The 20,832-nt window shown below is 37.9% G+C and overlaps 1 protein-coding gene across 1 annotated transcript in view; it reads right to left on the bottom strand.

Annotated features, from left to right (window-relative positions):
• LOC150087426 (cilia- and flagella-associated protein 44) overlaps window positions 1–20,832 on the bottom strand; it is a 577,933-nt gene that overhangs the window by 159,142 nt on the left and 397,959 nt on the right. The window contains exon 24 of the mRNA XM_090372063.1: window positions 12,203–12,331. Coding sequence (XP_090228189.1) covers window positions 12,203–12,331 — 129 coding nt within the window. The remainder of the gene's footprint in view (window positions 1–12,202; window positions 12,332–20,832) is intronic.

Consider the following 20,832-nt stretch of genomic DNA (forward strand, 5'->3'; position numbering starts at 1 on the left):
CCTTGAACAATATTTCTTAGTTGGTATGTAAAGCCTAGTAGCTTCCAAGATAAGTTCTTTGAATGCTTCCCATTTTGAATTTGCTGTTGGTAACATCATCAGTTGGTCCCACTGTATAGAATTTAAATGTTGTCTCAGACCACCGTAGTCACCTGTATGAAAGCAAAACCCTTCCCTTTACCCTTGATGGTAGTTTCCTCTTTGAGTAAATCCCACTTCTGCACACTGTGATCACTGCCACCTCGTGGATCCTTAATCTGCAGCTTCTTGATGCATGAAGAATCACTACTGATAATCAAATCAAGAGTATTACTCCCTCTAGTTGCCTCCCGAACATGCTGATGTAGAAAACAATCATCCAATAAATCCACAAAAGCCTTGCTAGTGTGTGTGTGTGTGTGTGTGTGTGTGTGTGTGTGTGTGTGTGTGTGAGTGTGTGTGTGAGTGACTCACCCACAATTCTAGTCAATATCTGGGAAATTAAAATCTCCCATTATAAGACTCTCTGATTTTCTGGCCCACTCTATTTCCCTGTACAGTTTCTTATTATACTCATCAGAGTCATTTTGATCTCCCAGTGCTTATGTCGCTGCACTGTCCAGCGATGTTGACTGGCTTCACTTCCTTGGATTTTATGTGTTTCTTAACTAATAGCATAACCCCTCCTCCCTTCCTATCCTTTCTGTAGACATTGTACTCCCCAAATTCCAGTTCTGCATTCCTGATATCTGTGTGACACCACGTCTCTGAAATCCCAACAATATCTGCCTTTGATGCTTTGAGCAATACCTCAAATTCATCAAATTTATTTACCAAGCTCCTAGCATTGGTGTACATGGAAGTATACATGCACGTGTTCTTTTCTGAGCTACCCTAACACAACCCATGTGTTTACTTGTACCGCAATGACTCCCAGCAGTCTCTGAAATATCCTGCATCTTGTTTTCCAGGTTTCTGCTCATTCCAATAGAAGCAGTGAAAGAATCACTTTCACCTCTGCCAGTGGCTACTGTTAATATATTAGTCCTTGTATCCCCCCAAGCTAGCAGTTTTCCGACCCACCTAACACTGCCTCGATAGTATTAGCAAATATTCTTGCACCCTTTCTATTTAAGTGTATTCCATCCCTGTAGAAGCAGTCCCTTTTGTTAACAAGTACAGACCAGGACCAAATTTAAAGAATGATGTTAGTATGTTGTTCACACTGAGACATTCCACAATCAATTAGCTGTAACATATAAATGAAGTGGTCAACCCAGTTCCCACTTGTCACATATGCACCAAGCTCAATGCCTCATGAATAATTTAATCTCATGAATAAACACATAATAATCAGCAATGTTGCCATTGCAGATTATTATGTGTTTTACCTTCTTCAGACAGGCCTGACAGGTGTGTAAAAAATCTTCTGACGACATATTGCTCATTGTTATTTGTTATTTGGTTTTTTTTTAGGAGCATTAGCAACTAAGGCCATATTGCTCCAGGATATGCGGTGGTCATTCCCTGACCTTTCCGCATCCTCCATATTTGGTGGTGACGGGCTAGAACCCCGGTCTAATCAAGAAGCGTGTGCTACGCACTGCTGCTCCTTCCCACCTGGCTACGGAGGCGCCTATATTGCTCATTTCACTACTATTACTGGAAGGGAGAAAATTTTGCTTTTATGAGAATACTGTTATAGTAGTTTAGTTCTCTTAGAGCAGACACAGGGAAAGGATGTCACTATTGTTGCTGAAAGAAAGAAAGTCACTATCAGTTCCAATAGTCATCCTCGGGGCGTTGAGACACAGAGAGGTGGTCCTCCCTCGGTAGGCACAATGTAAGATCGCTTTAGGCTAGGACACAAGGGGGACCACCCCTCTTCAGTCAAAGAAGCGTAATTGAGCCATGGCAGCAGAAAAGGTTGATTGCTGCACTCTCCAATTCTAGAACAATGGCACCATGGTGAGCTGACCCATTGTTACTAGCATTGGATAAATAACAAGCTAAAACACACGAAAATACCCAAGTAAATGAAAAACAAATCTCACCATTTGGAAGAGCTTCCTTAAAAACTTTGGTGTGGCAAAAATCCAATCTTTAGCACAAGTTAAAACTAGTTAATCAGATCGAAATTCATGGAGCAGGAAACAACACGTGTGAACTGAAGTACAGACAGTAGCCTGTGTGGTGCTACATTGAGGGTAGTGGAAAATGAAAAAAGAACTGGGGGGTAATTGTGTAGTCAGATATGACGTTCTCTGAGCTTCATATCTGACTGCAGCCGGGATAAGGAAGTGATTATTCCATTGTATAAGACAATGGTTAAGCCACATCTTGAGTACTGCATACAGGAAGAATGTGGAGCTGCTTGAATGAGTACAGAGAAGGGCAACAAGATTGGTGAGTAGAACAAAGGAGTGCTCTTTCCAAGAAAGGATTTAGCTATGCAAATTGTAATATCTGGCAATTAGGCACATGAGAGATGATCTGATTGAAGTGTTTAAGGCTTTCAATGGATCGAGCAAGCTAAATGCCGATGGGATTCTTCCTCTTGCTCAGATCAAGGGGAACATCCTTCTTCAAACTGAAGAAAGATGGTTGCAGAATAGATGTGCGGAAGTTTGACTTTAGCCAGTGGGTGTTTGATTGCTGGAACAAACTTCCATCTGTTGTCATGGAAGTTGATTGTTTAAATAAATTCAGTGAAGAACTCGACAAACTATTGGAGGGAATGAGTAGGTGAAACAGGAGGTGTTACAATTTTTTTTTTTTTTTGGCTGATACTGTATAAGTTTGCTTTCTTGTTTCATTTACTAATGATAATGCTAACATTAAATTAAAAGTATCAATTATTTAAAAATCTTGCGTTTTTAGGACCATTTATTAAGAACACCTGGGGAGGGGAATTCTAGGATATGCTGATGTTAATGGTTCTATTTTTATTTTTTGTAATTTTTCAAGATACATTACTGAGAAAAATGATGATTATTTCACACCTGTAGAACTCTCATATTTATAATCTATACAACTTAAATTTAAAGCATAAAAGAAATCCTAGACAACTCTGATTTAGATACTTTTATTTTATCTGTTGTCTTGAAGCAGGAAGAAAAACAGCTTTTTTTACAGTCCAAACTTAATATATAAAATAAATTTAAATACTTAAATTTATTTATGCATTCCAGGTGAGACCAATAATAATACTTAGTATTCAGTATTAGTAATGGCAAATGATACAAAGAAACAAGCTTACATAGCATCATTTAGGGGAAAGATTTGTCTATCTCCTCTAATAATTTCTGTCATTCTTCCTTAAATTATTCAAACTATACCTACTTCCACAATGCCAGATAGAAGTTTGTTCCAACAGTCAAATACCCTCTGGTAAAAGACAGATTTATGCACACCTATGCTGTAATCATCCTTTTTTCAATTTAAATTTATGCCACCTTGCACATGTTGTCCGAGAAAGAGTAATGATGCCATCAGCATTTAGCTTACTTAATCCATTTAAAATCTTAAGCATTTATCAGTTTTCCTCACAGGTATCACAATTTGCAGAACTGAAGTCTTTCTTGGAAAGAGTATCCTTTTCTGTCCCTGACAAATCTTGCTCACCTCTGCACTGATTCCAACAATCCAGTGCTGGACCTAGGTATTTCTGTGCCCCGGGCAGAATGACATTTCGGTGCCCTTTACTGAAGATATATATATTTTTGCTTCATTGTTCTTCTGTTTTTGGCATCCCTTAAAGAATGGCACCCCAGGCAGGAGCCCTGCTAGCCCACACCTTAATTTGGCACTGAATAAATCGAATTTTAACTATAATGAGTCTTCCTTGCTTGTATGCAACACTCATTTCTTATATAACAGGATAATAATCAAATTTCCCATATATCACTGACAGATCCCCATAAGCTTTCTCCTAGCAGTCTGTCAGCACTGCTCATTCATATTATACCTTACAATTAACTATATATGTTTTTCATTCTCCAGTATGCTGAGTGTGGTAGCACCCAATTGCTATGTTGTCCTGGAACTGTTACTAACCTGTACATTAATTGAATTTATCAGTGTCAAGCCTCAATTGCTACATTTCAGTCCATCTGCCTAATTCCTCTGGCCTTGTTGCAGTATTGATTCCTCTCATTAACTACCTTAACAACCTTTGTGTCATTAGCAAACTTTGACATTAAACTGGATATGCCTTTATCAGTATCATTAATAAATATCAAAAAAAATAAGAAGCATACTGAATCCTGAGGGACTCCACTAATAATGTTAGTCCATGAACAGCAGCAGTGGTTATCAATAACCTCTCTCTCTCTCTCTCTCTCTCATCCATCTGCCTAATTCCTCTGGCCTTGTTGCAGTATTGATTCCTCTCATTAACTACCTTAACAACCTTTGTGTCATTAGCAAACTTTGACATTAAACTGGATATGCCTTTATCAGTATCATTAATAAATATAAAAAAAAATAAGAAGCATACTGAATCCTGAGGGACTCCACTAATAATGTTAGTCCAAGAACAGCAGCAGTGGTTATCAATAACCTCTCTCTCTCTCTCTCTCTCTCTCTCTCTCTCTCTCTCTCTCTCTCCTGCCACTCAACCATTTTTTATCCAATTTGTAAACGAGTCTTTCATACAAACTCTTTCAGTCAGAAGCTTTATTGAAATAAAGTCATAATGTCAGAATTATTTTTTTGCATCCAGTTGCTTTTTGAAAAGTTTTGATGAAATAGTCAGGCAAGCTCTCTTATCAAATCCATACTACAATAAGCACATTCCTGTCCAGATGATCCTCCATTATGTCTTTTACCACAGACTCATAGAACAGAAATTAAGCTTAATTTCTGTTCTATTTATTTCTGTTAAGAAATAAATAGAACAGAAATTAAAAAAGTCTGTAATTACTCATTTCACCCTTAGATAACCTCCTATGGAAACTGAAGAGACATTTGCCCATCTCCAACTGTAGGACCCTCCCTGAAATCAGGGATACTCTCATAGCTGAAGGTTTTCTTACCACCCTTGCTGCTTCTTTCAACATAATTGTCAACCTAGGTGCCTTATTTACCTTTATCTTCAACAATTTCTCTTTCACTTTTCCCTCAGTTACAAAAAACCAATTAGATTTCAGTTACAAATAGGTACACTTCTGGTCAGTAGCGTAGCTACCCTTTTTCAGGCTGGGAGGCAAAGAACATGTTCGGGCCTCTACAATTTTTTTTTTTTTTTTTTTTTTTATGAAAACCCCAAACACGAAAGGCATCAAAACCTATAGTACTTAGTACCGTGCATGGGTTGAAGAAGTATGGGGGGAGGGGGGTGCCGGAAACTTTGCTCTAGAGACTAAACATGGGTTTCACCACTTCAAGCCTCCAATAAGCAAAGTGGTGGTATTTCACCGGTTGACGAAAGTCATCTACCACCTTAGATTGCCTTGCCTGCCTACGTGGTAGCTACGCCACTGCTTCTGGTATCTCCATGGCTAAAAATTTTTTCACGTGTGGAGAAACCAGATGCAAAATATTTATTAAGTTTGTCAGCAACTTGAACAGGATCATCGAAGTTCTCCCATCCATATCTAGTAGACCAATGTGGTTCATCCCTTTCTTTCTTTGCTGCTTTTCTTAGCATTGTTAACCCAAGACTTCTCATATCTGCTTTACCTTGCCTAACTCCTTTAGTGACTTGATTGCAGACTAGTTTATACTTACTATAGTCATCTGTGTCACCTGGCAATTTATAATCGTCTCATGCATTTCTTATTCTCTGCTATTAGCCTTGTCAATTCATCTGACATACATTTAGGGCTAAACCTTGAACAATATTTTTAAGTTGGTAAAAAAAACTTAGTAGTTTTGACAATTATTTCCCAGAACATTGAGAGTTGTTAACAACATTAGCTGGCCCACTATAGTCACATTTTCAAAAGTAAAATCTGTTCCCTTTATATTTGACAGTAGTTAAATCTTCAAGTTAAATACATCCCTCTATGAACACACTATGTGTTGCCCAGTGTTCCTTCAGTGGAAAGTTCTTAATGAATGATGAGTCACTGCTGATAATCAGATCAAGAGTATTGCTTCTCCTGTTGCCTCTGTAACATTTGTGCAAAAAACCGAAAACAGTTATCCAATAACTAGAAAAGGCCACATAATTTATTTGCATCTATATTCATGTAGATGCAAAATATTTATTTAATTTGTCAGCAACCTGAACCGCATTGCACAAATTATTGATGATCTTGTTCAGGTTGCTGACATTAAATAAATGTTTTGCATCTCCTACATTTGTGTGGCGATGTTTTTGAAAAGGGATGGGAATAACTGGGAGATAAATGATATTGTGATAACTGAGAAGAAAGTGAAAGAGAAATTGTTGAAGTTAAAAGTAAATCAAGCACCTGGGGTTGATGGGGATCAACCCCAGGTACTTGATTTAACATCTAAGTATCCAGTTAGTTTTTAACAAAACTAACTGGATACTTAGATTTCAGTAAAAATTATTTTAACACTGTTTTAAAGTTTTTAATCACAAAAGACTGCTGTACAAAATGGAGAAGTTTGGCATAAGAAGTGATGGATAAAGGAATGGCTGAGTGGTAGAAGACCAATATGATATAAATGGGCAGCACTAATCCAAGAATAGCAAGCATATCAATTAAGTGACACCATACTCAAGGACTAGAAAGAGACTAAGGGTAATTGTACAGTCCATCATGAAGTTTTCTGAGCAGTACACACAGGCTGCAATGACAGCTCACTAGGTTCTGTCAATGATATACATGAATTTTTCCAACAGGGTGATTATCTTGAGTATTGCATATAGGCCTGGAACCCTCATTTTAAGAAGGACGTGGATCTTTTGGAATGAACTCTGGTTAGATTAGTCAAAGACACAAAAGGGTACTCTTACAGTGAAAGACTTCAGTTCTGTAAATTGTTGCACATGGAAACTTGGCATCTGTGAGGAGACCTGATTGAGTTGTTTAAGGCTTTAAATGGATTGAGTAAACTAAATACTGATGGAATTTTTACTCTTTCTCAGGCAACACACATAAGGCACACATAAACTTAAAATAATGGTTGCAGAATAGATTTGTGAAAACCTGCTTTCAGCCAGAGAGTAGTTGACATTAGAACAAACTAGTATCTAGTGTTTGAATAAACTTAAGGAAGAATTAGACCAATTACTAGAAATGATAGATAGATGATGGCTTTTTTTTACTGATGCTGTGTAAGCTCACTTCCTTGCATCATCAACGACTACTTATATTGAGACCAAGTTAAAATCAACCATATTCACACAATTTTGGAGCATATTAACCTTGCACAACATAAATACTTCACAAAAAGTAGCAATCTCACACAAACAAACCATTAACTGAGAACAAATCACCCAATACCTAGCCATATTCGAGTCCCAGGGGCCTCAAATGGTGAGTATGGGCTTAGCACATGCAGAATCCTGAGCTGGATATCATCATTCTTCTCTTCCTTAGTGATTCCCTTTTATCTCTCTCTCTCTCTCTCTCTCTCTCTCTCTCTCTCTCTCTCTCTCTTGGGGTAGTTCAGAAATTATTTTTTGGCTGGTGCAGCATAAGCTTCAGGCTTCCTTGCACCATATGGCTAATAATAATAAGACTTTCTGATTTTTTGGCTAACTTTGTTTGTCAGTATTAGTTGTTCATCATACGCATTGCAGTCATTTGGTCTCTAACATACTCCTACTCACATTACTGGTTTTCCAGTGCATCTGCCATACAAAACTGACCCAACATTTCATTAGCCATATATGTCATCATTTAGATTCTATATGATGCTTCTTAACCAACAGCATAACTACTCCCCCACCAATGGGGAGCTATAGTGGGCTCGTGAGAGCCCATTGTTAATTTATTTGAAAATTTGCGAGCCCATTGTTTAGACGATCATTTATTTTACAAATGAAATCCTGAATGCAATTATTGAGTATCCAGAGCCGAAACTATCGTGGGGCGAGCGGGGCTCCGTTCCCAGCATTTTCCTGGTGCAATCGATCTGTTATGTATTTTAAAATTGCTTCATTTTTGATTTAATTACAGTCATATCTCTGTTTAATGAACTTCTTTATAGCGAATATTTTTGATTCCCCTTGGTAATTGCATTTAAAATAGTTTCCGTTGAATAAAGAAAATTTCCACGTAATGAGCGGATTAGGAGAGACAACTTTGCATGCATTGTTCTCACCTCTGGCCTTTAGGCAATTTAGGTAATTAGAAAGTGCGAATTAAGGGTGAAAGGGATTACCGTTTCACAATGTTAGTGATGTCTGTAAAACCTATGCAGTCACATACTGAGAAGTCACGCTAGTCAATATGCTTTCCATAGCCAGTCAGAGGATCAAGAAGATTCTCGACACGGATTATTGTCTCTGATCAACGTGTTCTGTGGTTGCCCTTTACTCTGACAAACAGGCATATGTTTTTCGGAGAAGTGAGTGATCCATGCCTTCCAGTAAATTTCTCCTGTATATGTTTACTTGGTCACAGTGTGTGAATATCCGTGTGATTCCGACATTTTGCACTGTATTCAAAGAACTAGTAACAGTAGCAACGTAGATTGGGGGATTGTGGCAACTAAGATTTTGAAACTTTGCCGAGCCTTTCACTGTGTAAAAAATGTTCTAAAATATTAGCATTAGCATTAGTAGAGGCATATGATGCAAGAAAGCAAGCTTATGCAGCATCAGCCAAAAAAAAAAAAAAAAAACTTCCACTTCACCCCTCCATTCGTTCGAAATACCTGTCCAGCTGAGCCTTAAATTTATTTAAGTTATCAACTTCCACAACAAGGGATGGAAGTCTGTTCCACCAACCAACTACCCGCTGGCTAAATGCAAATTTCCGCACATCTATCCTACATCTGTCTTTCCTCAATTTGAATTTATGCCCTCTCAGGTGATTATTCTGAGCAAGAGGCAGAATCCCATCAGCATTGAGCATGCTCAAACCATTCAAGGCTTTATACGCCTCTATCAGATCACCTCGGCGGTGCCTAGACTCCAGACACTGTAATTTGCAAAACTTAAGCCTTTCTTCGTAAGAGCAACCCTTTGTTCCATGCACTTCTCTGTACTCGTTCCAGCAGCTCTACATCCTTCTTGAAATGAGGCCTCCATACCTGTATACAATACTCAAGGTGTGGCCTGACCATTGCCTTATACAAGGGAATAATCACCTCCCTATCCCTGCTAGAAAAATTCCTATATCATTGATAAGACACCATGAGCTACTCTTGCAGCCTGTCTGCACTGCTCAGAGAACTTCATATCTGCCTGCACAATTACCCCCAGGTCCTTTTCATTCTCTACCGCTGTCAGTGTAGTACCACAGAGTTGATACGTTGCTCTGGGGTTGCTATTTCCCATATGTAGCACTTTACATTTGTCAATGTTAAACTTCATTTGCCACCTTTCAGCCCATATAATGGCATACAGGCAATAATAAAAAAAATCTGTGTCACCAATCTCCAATAAACTAGCATGAATTAAGGATGATTGCTAAAGAACTTGATGTGGAAACTATAAAGATCGGTCGTGTGTTCGGGCCACGATGAGCAGTTTTTAGCTTGCGGCGGCAATTGCGGGTTGGAGGAATCATCCTGCTTTGTGCAAACGTTTTGAATCAGAAGTTAAATATTCTGGATTATTAAATCAACTTTTAAATTTGGAATTTCTTACCCATTTAGCATTAATGATCAACATCCTGCAAGAGTTCTCCTGCCTTTCAGAAGCTTTATAGACAGAATCACAATGTTGTTGTTGTTATTTGGTTTTTAGGAGCATTAGGAACTAAGGCCATATTGCTCCGGGGATATGCGTTGGTCATTCCCTGACCTTTCTGCATCCTCCGTATTTGGTGGTCACGGACTTGAACCGCTGTCTAATCAAGAAGCATGTGCTATGCACTGCTGCTCTTGCCCACTTGGCTACGGAGGCGTCGAATCACAATGGTAAAAGCATATAAATTAATTATTCGAACTATCAATGCTATTGCTAATTTGAAAAATTCTGATGGAAATTATGAAGGTAAAATTGAGAGCATGTTGAAGTGGAAAGAATATGAAGGAATCAAAATCGAAAGTAAAAAAAAAATTACTTTGTGACAAGTTATTAAATGCATTATTTTTTTCTCAGAGGATAAGTTATTAATGCAACAGGGTGATTTTTAATTAAATAAAGAAAATAATGATACCATTGAAAGAAATTTTAAACATATGCTACCCAAAATCGTGGAATGTGAAAGAACTTTCATTTCGGTGGCAAGACGGTGAAAACCAAATAAGAAATTTAAGTTTTCTGATGAAATATGAAATAAAAATTAATTGATCTTGTAGTTGAAGTGACATATGCGGCTGTTAGGGGAACAAAACAATGGAATTTAATGAAAATGCGAGATGAAAAAAGAAATTGTTGACAAATATTTGTATTGTTGCAGTCATACTTACTGCAGTAGTAACTTCAGGAAGCATGATTGTGACATTATAATATTCAAAAATTCTAAAATGTTAGAACTCCAGACACTGTTGTATCCAGTTATCATCGTAAGGTGAGGCATGACGACCAGGTTTTTAAGTTTTCTTTTTAGATAGACTTAGGAATGTTTTACACATTCACTTATACGCATGGTTAAGGGGGTAATAGGAGGTGGCACATCTGCCACCTCCCCCTAATCAGCTCCTGACTCAAGATATACCAGTCATGAAAAATGCATCATGCTCTCTAATCACACTACCAGTAGTGCAAGCGTGGGAAGCGCCTCTAGTGGATGACAGAAATTATGTCATCCTTTTGTGGATGATGTCATTTCCATGACCTATCAAATTTACTTGGTAGAAAGTCGGAAAAACTGCGAGCCCATTGTTAAAATATTCATAGCTCACCACTTCCTCCCACCCTGTATTTTCTGTACTGTAGAAGCCTAGTCAACATGATACACCACTATCTACTTTTAAACTATTAATCTATATATCTCCCACCAAACCAGGAATTTTACAATCCATCTAACAATACCTTGATTAAAAACAATGAAAACTTTTATTGACAAGACATAAAAGATATTAATTTTTACGCATTGTGGATAAATATAAAATAATAATTATATAATATCGGTGCACCATAGTTAACCCATAAAATTAAACTACGTGTGTAGTTTAAAGGCTTTGTTTTAATTATATCTCATATTGTGGTTACCTTCACAGTGAGATACCAGGTATTACACTACTTCAAATAAGTAACGCTTATTTGAAGTAGTGCAATAACTGGACCATCACCTGTGGGTGGGCAGGTCCCCGGTAATGCAAACATGCCATCATAGTTGCAAAGTTAATTCCACAATATGAGATATAATTAAAACGGTTCCTTTACACTAAGTACGTATTTTAATTTTATGGGTAACTATGATGTATCTATACCAATATTACATAGTTAATTTAAACCCATATGGAATTATGCCTTGTGCATTTAGTCTTTAAATACAGTATCATTCTTTTAACCATTTGGCATCTCTGATATTGTGGAATTAACTTTACAACTGTGATGGCATGTTTGCATTAACAGGGTACCTACCCACCCACCGATGAAAGGCCAACAAGCCTTGAAACGGTCACCAGGTGGAGCCTGATATTCATGGAGTTTCCGAGAATAGGTAACAACAGTCTTCTCTACTGGGGAAGCGGTGCCTATTCGAGGAATTTATGAGTTTTTGAATGGTGTGAATCGAAGGAATTACTGTCCCTTTCATTCTTCTACACCATTTATTTTCTTCTTCCACTCCTACTATAACTTTCCCTCTACTTTTTGCTTTTCTAAGTCTAACAGAGACAAGTGGATAGTAGAGTTATTATCCCACACATATACAAACAAGCCTTGAAACGGTGCCGTCTGGGTGGTGGTGCCCACTGAGAATAAGTAACATTAGTCTTCTCTACTAGAGAAGTGTTACTTATTCGAAGTAGTGCAACCTGGTATCTCATTGTGAAGGCAGCCACAATATGAGATATAATTAAAATGATTCCTTTACACTACGTATGTAGTTTAATTTTATGGGTTAAACTATTTAAACCAATATTATTTAGTTAATTTAAACCCATATGGAATTATGCCTTGTGCATTTAGTCTTTAAATAAAATAATAATGTAAGAATAAAATAAAAATAAGATGTATTACCTTGAATCAGCATATTTAAGTTCACAATCTAATGCAGATTTCTCTGTCTTTAACAGATGCAGTTCTATATCAAAAAATTTCACCTGTTGGTGATATTTTTGTAGTCTGCTTTCACACCAATGGTTATATCTATATTTAATGAGAAAAACAAGTAGTATATTACAACTAAAACTCTTTTTTTAATAAAATATTTAAATTTACTAAAGAAAATTTTTTTTACATATAAAAAAATTATTTTTTTAACCCAACAGTGGAAAAAAAATTCAATTACTGAAAAATAATTATTTTAATAAATAACTATTTATTGAAACCTAATAACAATACAAATAAAAAATGAAAAATCTGATCACAAGTTATAAAAGATATCACTTTTTATGTATTTTGGATAAATATAAAATAACAATGTACGAATAATATGAAATGAAAAATAGTTATTTTTAAAAATAACTTTTTTTAAAATTTAACCCTTTATTTGGCAAAAGCATATAAAGCAAACAAAAATTAATAATTGTAAGGGTATATATAACCCCAGGGGTTCACATCTGGTTAGTATGGGCTTGGCACACCAGTATCCTGAGCCAGATATCATCATTCTCTTTCTTGGTGATTTCCTTCTACTTCTCTCTCTCTCTCTCTCAGGGTAACTCGGAAATTTTTTTTGGCTGGTGCAGCATAAGCCTCAGGCTTCCTTGCACTATATGGCTGATGATAATAATAAATACAGCATGTTTCAAAATGTTATGGGACAAATGTAGGCACATATTCTACAGCTAAAAATAAGAAATAAAGTTTGTAAGAAATAAGGTTTATGGAAAACTTATATCTCAAATGTCTTCATTTTTGAGGTATTAAATATTAATCAAAAATTACAAAACAGTATGAAATGGTAAAACATTTTATGTTCAAATTTGTCATAAAAATATGATTATATAAAAAGGGCTTTAAACAGTACAAAACAAACATACTTTCACTGGCATACACAGTATTGTGCTACTTCCCATTTCATACCAATTATTGAGTTGTGATATACCAATTGTTGTAGGCACAGTACTGTTATTGCTGCAGCTTGCTGCCAGCAATAACAGTACTGTGCTAATTTTTTATTATTTTTTTATGTAAACACCAAACACTAATAGTATTAGAACCTATATTACTTAGTATTGTGCGTTGAGAAGTCTATTGTCTCCTCTCCTCCTCGCCATCCCATTTTCTTACCTCTGATGGGGCATGGGCATGCTTCACTGACCATCTGGGGTTGCCTTCTCTATTTACACCACCTGTGTCTTAACCCCCAGTCTTCAGTCTCCCCACCCTCTCTCTAACTTTGCGACCACGTCTAATGAAACCAAAATTATTCCAAACCTACACTCAAAAACTTAAGTCAACCATGTAGCAATCCTATTATCATTTGGCCTACACCCTCTCAGCATAAATTATACAAATTTTTTTTTTTTTAGGTCCTAGCCACTGAAATCTCAGGAAATTAGGTAGCAGGACCTGCCAGAGTAAATATAACTGCATTGGGTGTACCTGGTCTGCCTCCATGGAACCAAGTGTGGGCAACGGTGAGTCCCATTAGGAGCCCAATGGCTAAAAGGCCAGATGAATGAACAACGGTACAAAACATTACAAATCATAATATCCATACACTTTTAAATCTCTGGCCTTTACAGTGTACTGTGTCACATGACAATGTATACTATGTGAAGATGGGGGGAACCCTTGGTGCTGCTTGAGCCAAAAACACTTTACACTTAAAGTACTGTTCTACTTCCCAAATCGTGCCAATTATTGAGTTGCAAACAATCAGTGTAGTACAGCACATACTTTTGTGTCTTTGCTTAGTTTCAGATTCACAATGACTCTGCCTTGTTTATAGAATGACATTTGTTAAATTGATATTATGGGAGACACTAAAAATCTGTTTACTTTTATTGAGTTAACTGATTGATTTTAATTTATTATGAGGTCAGAAGAATTCCATATCTATAGGGTGAAAAATATGCCGAAAATCTCCAACTCGATGAGTACCAAATATTAAAACATTTGCTGCAGGAGGGAGGGAAGGAGACAAAGAATTTAGAAGAACAGATATAAATAGAGGCAAATGATGCAAGAAAGCAACTGTATAAAGCATCAGCAAAAAAAAAAAAAACCCCTTCGCACATTACCTGTCCATTCTCTCCAATAATTTGTCTAGTTCTTCCTTGAATTTATTCAAATTACTCACTTCCACAATAACAGATCGAAGATTTCAACAATCAACCACCTGTTGGCTGAAGGAAAATCTCCATATATAATTTCTGCAACCATCTTTCTGTAATTTCAGTTTGTGCTCCTTCATGTGTGTAGTCTGAGTAAGAGGAAGGATGCCATCAGCATTAAGGTTTGCGTAATCCATCCAAAGCCTTAAACACATCAATCTCACTGCCCTTCTCTGAAGTCATTCCAACAGCTCTACACCCTTCCTAAAATGGGGTCTCCAGATCTGTATGTAGTACTCAAGATGTGGCCTGACCACTGCCATATACAATGGGATAATTGCCTACTTAACAATACTATAAAAATCACTGTATATCACTGACAAAACCTCATGAGCCATCCAGGCAGCCTGTTGGCACTGCTCAGAGAACATCATATCTGACTGCACAATTACCCCCAGATCTTTTTCTTTTTGCAACTACCCTGAGTGTATTACAACACAGTTGGTATGTTAATCTGGGATTAATTTTTTATTATTTTTTTATGTAAACACCAAACACTAATAGTATTAGAACCTATATTACTTAGTATCGTGCGTTGAGAAGGTGAAAAAAAAAATTTAATTAAACCAGTTTTTTAGATGCAAGAGGAAGCAATATTTATGATGTGCTTAATGCAAGAAAGAGATTAGAAAGGTAATCCCTAAGAGAGAGAGAGAGAGAGAGAGAGAGAGAGAGAAAGAGAAAGAGAGAGAGAGAGAGAGAGAGAGAGAGAGAGAGAGAGAGATGCAATCTTGTCTAGAAATCTGAGTGTCATCAAAGATAAAGAGAGTAGAAGAATTCATTTGTATATATATATAAGACAGGACTGAGTTTTAAAAGGATAAAACTAACTATGCTGTCTTTGCACCACTGGAATATTACCTTGAGAATTGCATTTAAGAAATTGGTAGTGGATATTCCAGAAGTTGAAGCTGTTTGTGTGGGGTAGACTGGTTTGAAGCATATCATTTCTAAGGATGGGCCAAGTGCTACGTGTTTAGTTCATTTTTTAATTTTGAGTTAATTATTATTAACAAAATTCTAAATTCTTAAACTCAGTTGCCATTGAAAGAAGATCCAAGCCATGGATGTGCTATTGCACGGGTAGTTGTTGGCTCATGGCATTTTAAATGGAATGTCTTCAGGCAGGCGCAGTCATTGTCTCATGTGGTGGGATCTGTTGGCACTTGGTTCCCCCAGTGCAGGATTAGTGACTGTGGAAACTTCACCAAGCAGGGCATCTTACCCTGCATTCTTTCCTCTTTTCTTGTTGTGGGTGAGCTGCCCTGGTACAGGGAACTTCTGTCTTCGTTTCCCTCCCACCTTCTTCTTCCATAGGGGGACGTCAGCATCCCATGCCATGGTATCAAGAGGGGCAGTAAGAGTTTCCCAGGGTGTTGCTCTGAACTGGGGTCAAGTGCTTCCCACAAGCACACAACATACATGCACATACTCATCTATCACACAGCTATTTCACTACATTCAGACAGCACGTTTTTTTTTTTTTTTATATGCAGGGGCACGTGTAAGACAGAACAACACATCATCTATGCATCCTTTTGCCTAACATTCACTCTTCCTAACATACATTTGTCATTTGTGTACTTGTGGCATACCAAGAGTTTCCCCCATTCACTGCTGAGTCATCTGTTGAGGCTTGTACCCAGTGGGTTGTGTCTGTGTAGTGTCAGGTGCATGAGAGTTGTCTCCACCTCCCCGCATGTGCAGTTGGGATCTTCCGTGAGGTTAAATCTGTATAGTCTCTCTTTGATTGATCCATGTACTGTCAGCAGAGTTGTTGCCTGGAGGTTGGGGACAAACCAGGATCTAATTTGCTTTGGTAATTTCAATAACAGAAGGGATATATTTGTGAGTCACTCTGTCCAAGTTGTCAGCATTCCAATTCCTCTGCCACTTGTCAATTAATAGACTTCTAATTCTTGTCATTTCTAATTTAGTAAATTTCGTTGGATTGGCAGTTATGCCGTTATGAGTTATGGCGATGCTCATTCATTAGGTAATGAAATTCTACTTCCAAGTTGAATGGAAGTGTTCCCATTAGAACCTGCAGGGCAGAAGTGGCCACTGTTCTACAGGCTCTGGACATGGCCAACAGTGCTGACCTTTGTGCTTGCTGAAGATGTTTGGTGGGGGCAAACAGGCTTGCCCTGTGTCCCCAGTTGCTTAATTGAGTATAGGTACTATCAGTGTTTTGTAATAGAGGAAGAGTGTTCTGAGTTTGAGACCCCCATCCCTTTTTTGTCCACTCTTCTTATTTTTCCTATTATCTTCTTAGTTTTGTCCTTTAGATAGCTGGTATGCAGGAGAAATGTTAGATTCGAGCCTGCTATCACTCCAAGGTATTTAGTCTTCTGCGTTTGCATTAACCTGATTCTGGCATATCTTATCTGCGGTTGTCTAGCTAGTTTGCCTTTAAGTAACAAGTAATACAAGTAATCTGTTTTCACTATTGAGACTGTTAGTTTATTGTAGCTGGTGCATTGGGATAGGTCTCGTAAGATGTTGTCGGTTGTTGTCTCTAGGGATGGGTGCCTCCGTAGCCAAGTGGGAAGGAGCAGCAGTGCGTAACACACGCTTCTTGATTAGACTGGGGTTCGAGACCGTCACCACCAAATACGGAGGATGCGGAAAGGTCAGGGAATGACCATCGCATATCCCGGAGCAATATGGCCTTAGTTGCTAATGCTCCTAAAAACCAACAACAACTCTAGGGATGCATGTGATTGCATCCCTAGACTTGTCATCCTGCAAACAGAATGACAAGATTATCACAGCGTAGGCAATGACTTTGTTTGTGGGAATGATTGTTTGAGCCATTCGTCAAAGACCATGTTCCAGCAGCAGGGTCCCAGAATGGACCCCCTGCAGACACTCTCTTGTAACTTGTTTGCTGATCCTATTATTATTGGTGGTTATCATGACCGATCTGTTGGTAAAGTAACTGGTAACCAACTTGTACATTGGGTTGGATATCTCGGCCTCCCTGAACCCCACCAGGATGCTTTGCCACCAAAGGATGTCAAAGGCCCCTTTGAAGTCCACAAAGGGGCTGAGAAGGTACTTCTGCTCTGTTTATTTCTGTATCCATTGTAGCTGGTATACTGTTTGCTCTGTACTTTTCTCGGGATTAAATCCATATTGGCACTCTGCTGGCATATTCTTGCTGTTGTATATACGTTTTAGTTGTGTGACCATGATTTTCTCAAGTAATTTGCCTAGTATTGATAGCAGGGCAATTGGGCAGTAGGATTCCTGTTCTGTTTGCGGTTTCATGGGGATTTTTGAGAGAATTTTGACATTTCCTATCTTCCTGTTGGTGGAGAAACCCCCCATCTGGCAGGCAGGAATTATATAACTGAAGGATCTCTTCAGTTATATAATAAGTCTGGATCTCTGTTTATGTTCCTGCATGCTCATTGATACTCCCTTCACACCAGGGAGTATCAGGGAGCAGCTCACACCTAGGAATGTCAGTCCACCAAGGAATGTGGTGTGGCCTTCTCCGTTGCTTGAAAGTTGCAGGCTTCCATGATGATGCTCATGATAACATCCACTTGTTTTTCTGCAGATATGTTGCCAATGTCAAGTTCCTGGGGTACCAGTTAGGTTGCCATTAATAATTTCAGTGAATTTTTCCCAATCTGCTTGTTTTGGTTTGTATCTTGTGATGTCTGTGTGTCCTTTCTTCTTGGGGGTGGGTTTGTTGTCAGAATTGTTTTCAATACTGCATGGTCACTGGTTGTCCATGATGGGTACATATTCCATTCCATTCATGTATTTTGGTCCGGTGGCCTGTGGTTGTGAGGGTAATATCTAGATATGTTTAACCTGTGGGTGTGTTGCAAGTTGGAGGGTGCTCTGGAGTGTTTGCCATGTGGAGATTGTGCATTATAATTAGGTCCTCTAATTCTGCTCATTTTTCATCTGTGACCAGACTGTTCCATAGGGTAGATTTGGCATTGGCATCCACGGCAAAGATGACATCCTGTCTTCTAAACCTGTGAAGAACTTGATCCATATATTGTAGGAATGGTTGTATATCTTGATGCTGCTGACTGCACTGGCAGTAGAGAAACTACAAATAATCTGCCAAATGTACCATCAAGGCAGACACATGCAGCATGTTCACTGCATAAGTCAGTGATTCTGGTAACGGTAATATTTTTGTCAGCCACAACTGCAGCCCAGGACTAAGCCAGTGTTTTACCACCTTGTCTAGTATTAGAGATGTTTGCAGGTAATATTCTACAAGTGTCCAGAGGGCTCTTGATAATACCCTTGTAAGTATAGGGCTCTTGTATACATAATATTTGAGGATTCTTTTCCTGAATGATTTTAGCTAGTTCACTCATCGCCATGAGTGACCTAAGACAGTTCAGTTGTATAACTGTAGTTGTTTGTTGTTCACTCCATGTTTGGGCATGTTATCCATAATCTGTTCTGGTTTTGATGAGGTCTATGGCTCTGGCAAAATATGGACATTTGTCACAATGAGAATGATTAGCTGGTTTCTTTCTTGCCTTGCAATTAACATAGGTAGGTGGTGTAACCTTATTCAGACATTCTGCAAAATTGTGGCCAGTGCCAGCACAGTAGCCACAGGTGTTGGTCTCCTTTTGGCAGGATTTAACTGAGTGGCAGCATCCCAGGCACTTGAAACATCTGGGTGCTACTATATAATCTTTTATATTGTGGGCAGTCCGGTCTAGTAATATCTTTCCCTGTTAGGATAGGAGGGCTCTTGTAATGGTACCTGTTACTTCAATCACCCAATGCTGGGTGTACCTTGTTTTTGGACTAGTCGCAAATCTTATTTTTATTTCCATTTCTATTTTGTCTCTTTCAAATCCCATGTCATTTGGGTACCTATAATATATGTTGTCTTTTAACTCTTCTGCCTTCATTTCTTTGGGCACATCAAAAATAATTAAAGTGGGGCCTAGCTTCCTCGGTTGTTCCATCTTTAATCCCATATCTTCAAACTGGGTACACTCTTTTAATTTTTCCAGGTCTGTGGCAGTTGGAGTTTCCACTATAATCCCCTTTTCTTTTATCTTCCTTATGCTCTTGATCTTGATATGTTTTATGTCACTCTTAATCTTATTGATAATCTCCTGCTTTAATTCCTCACTTGTTTGTTGTAAGCATCTATCAGTTGCTTTAATCAGTACCATGTGGCTTGATTGGATTTTGAGGTTGTGTTTTTATTTTGGCTGTCTTGATGGCCTTTGTTAGCAGCTAAATGTCTGGGCATATGAGTTATGCTGATTTGGGATAGTTGCTTTGGTTATTTCTTCCATTAATTTGAAAATTTCTGTGTGCTCTTCCAGTTTGGCTTTAAGATATTTCTTCTCTATGTAAGTCTCCATGAGTGGATTCTCCATACTTGACCAGATTTTGTTGATTTCTGTGGTTTTGGAATTCTGCTGCATTCCTTTAAGATCTTTTCCAGTGACTCTTTGAGTGCATACATTCAGTCTCTGATCAGGGTGTCATTTCTAGGCAGTGGTTGTGGGCTATCAGATTGTTGCTCCCCTATTATTGTATGTATGGGGAATCCTCATCTGCATCTATCATATCCCTTAATTCCTGAAGTTCAGGAAAATCATATGTATTTAAGACTCCTGGTTGTTGGCTTTCTTCTCTGGGAAGCCTCTCTAAGGTGGCTCTAGCAGCACCTTTTTTGTTTGTTATTTGGAGTCATGCATATTATAGAATTGTACAAAACTGTGTGTACAACTCAATATATTTAGAGTAGAGTGATTCAGTCCTCAGTCTACTGGTGGGGGGGGGGGGTTCCATAGAGTTAACATAGTGGTGAGGTCAAGAACCAAGCAGTTTTGTTTGTTTCTTCATAAATACTCTTGCAAATAAATATGGTAGGATATAGAATAGTCAATTTTCTGTTCAGTACATATAATTGGATTTCATTATTCCCTTTGGTTTTCTATGTCTAAGTAAACTTTCATTTGTTACTGGCAAAATTCAATATGGTGGCCACTATTGTTGTCGGTAATTACTGCACATAGCTACCTTATAACAAGACAAATACACTCCTAAAGTCCAAGAGATGTTGGTATTTTTGTAAGAAGAGTTTAGGTCAGGGGTTCCCAAACTTTTTGGTCAGAGACTCCCCTAAGTAAAAATTCAGTAATAACAAAGATCCCCAAGAGCAATAAGCTTCAAGTTAATATATTTTATAAACAATTTTTTTAGAAAATGTATCCTATTAGGATTTGCAATTTGCAATAAATATTAAAAAAAATTTAATGAACACTAACACTTACCACATGTCTAATGTGAAGGATGTGGTTGATGTGCTTTTAGAAGAGAGGAAATATTGGATTCATGATTTGTTGGTTTTAA

This window comes from Mastigoproctus giganteus, chromosome 4, assembly GCF_048544385.1.
Source record: "Mastigoproctus giganteus isolate SK-2022 chromosome 4, ASM4854438v1, whole genome shotgun sequence".
In the NCBI taxonomy this organism is placed as follows: Eukaryota; Metazoa; Arthropoda; class Arachnida; order Uropygi; family Thelyphonidae; genus Mastigoproctus; species Mastigoproctus giganteus.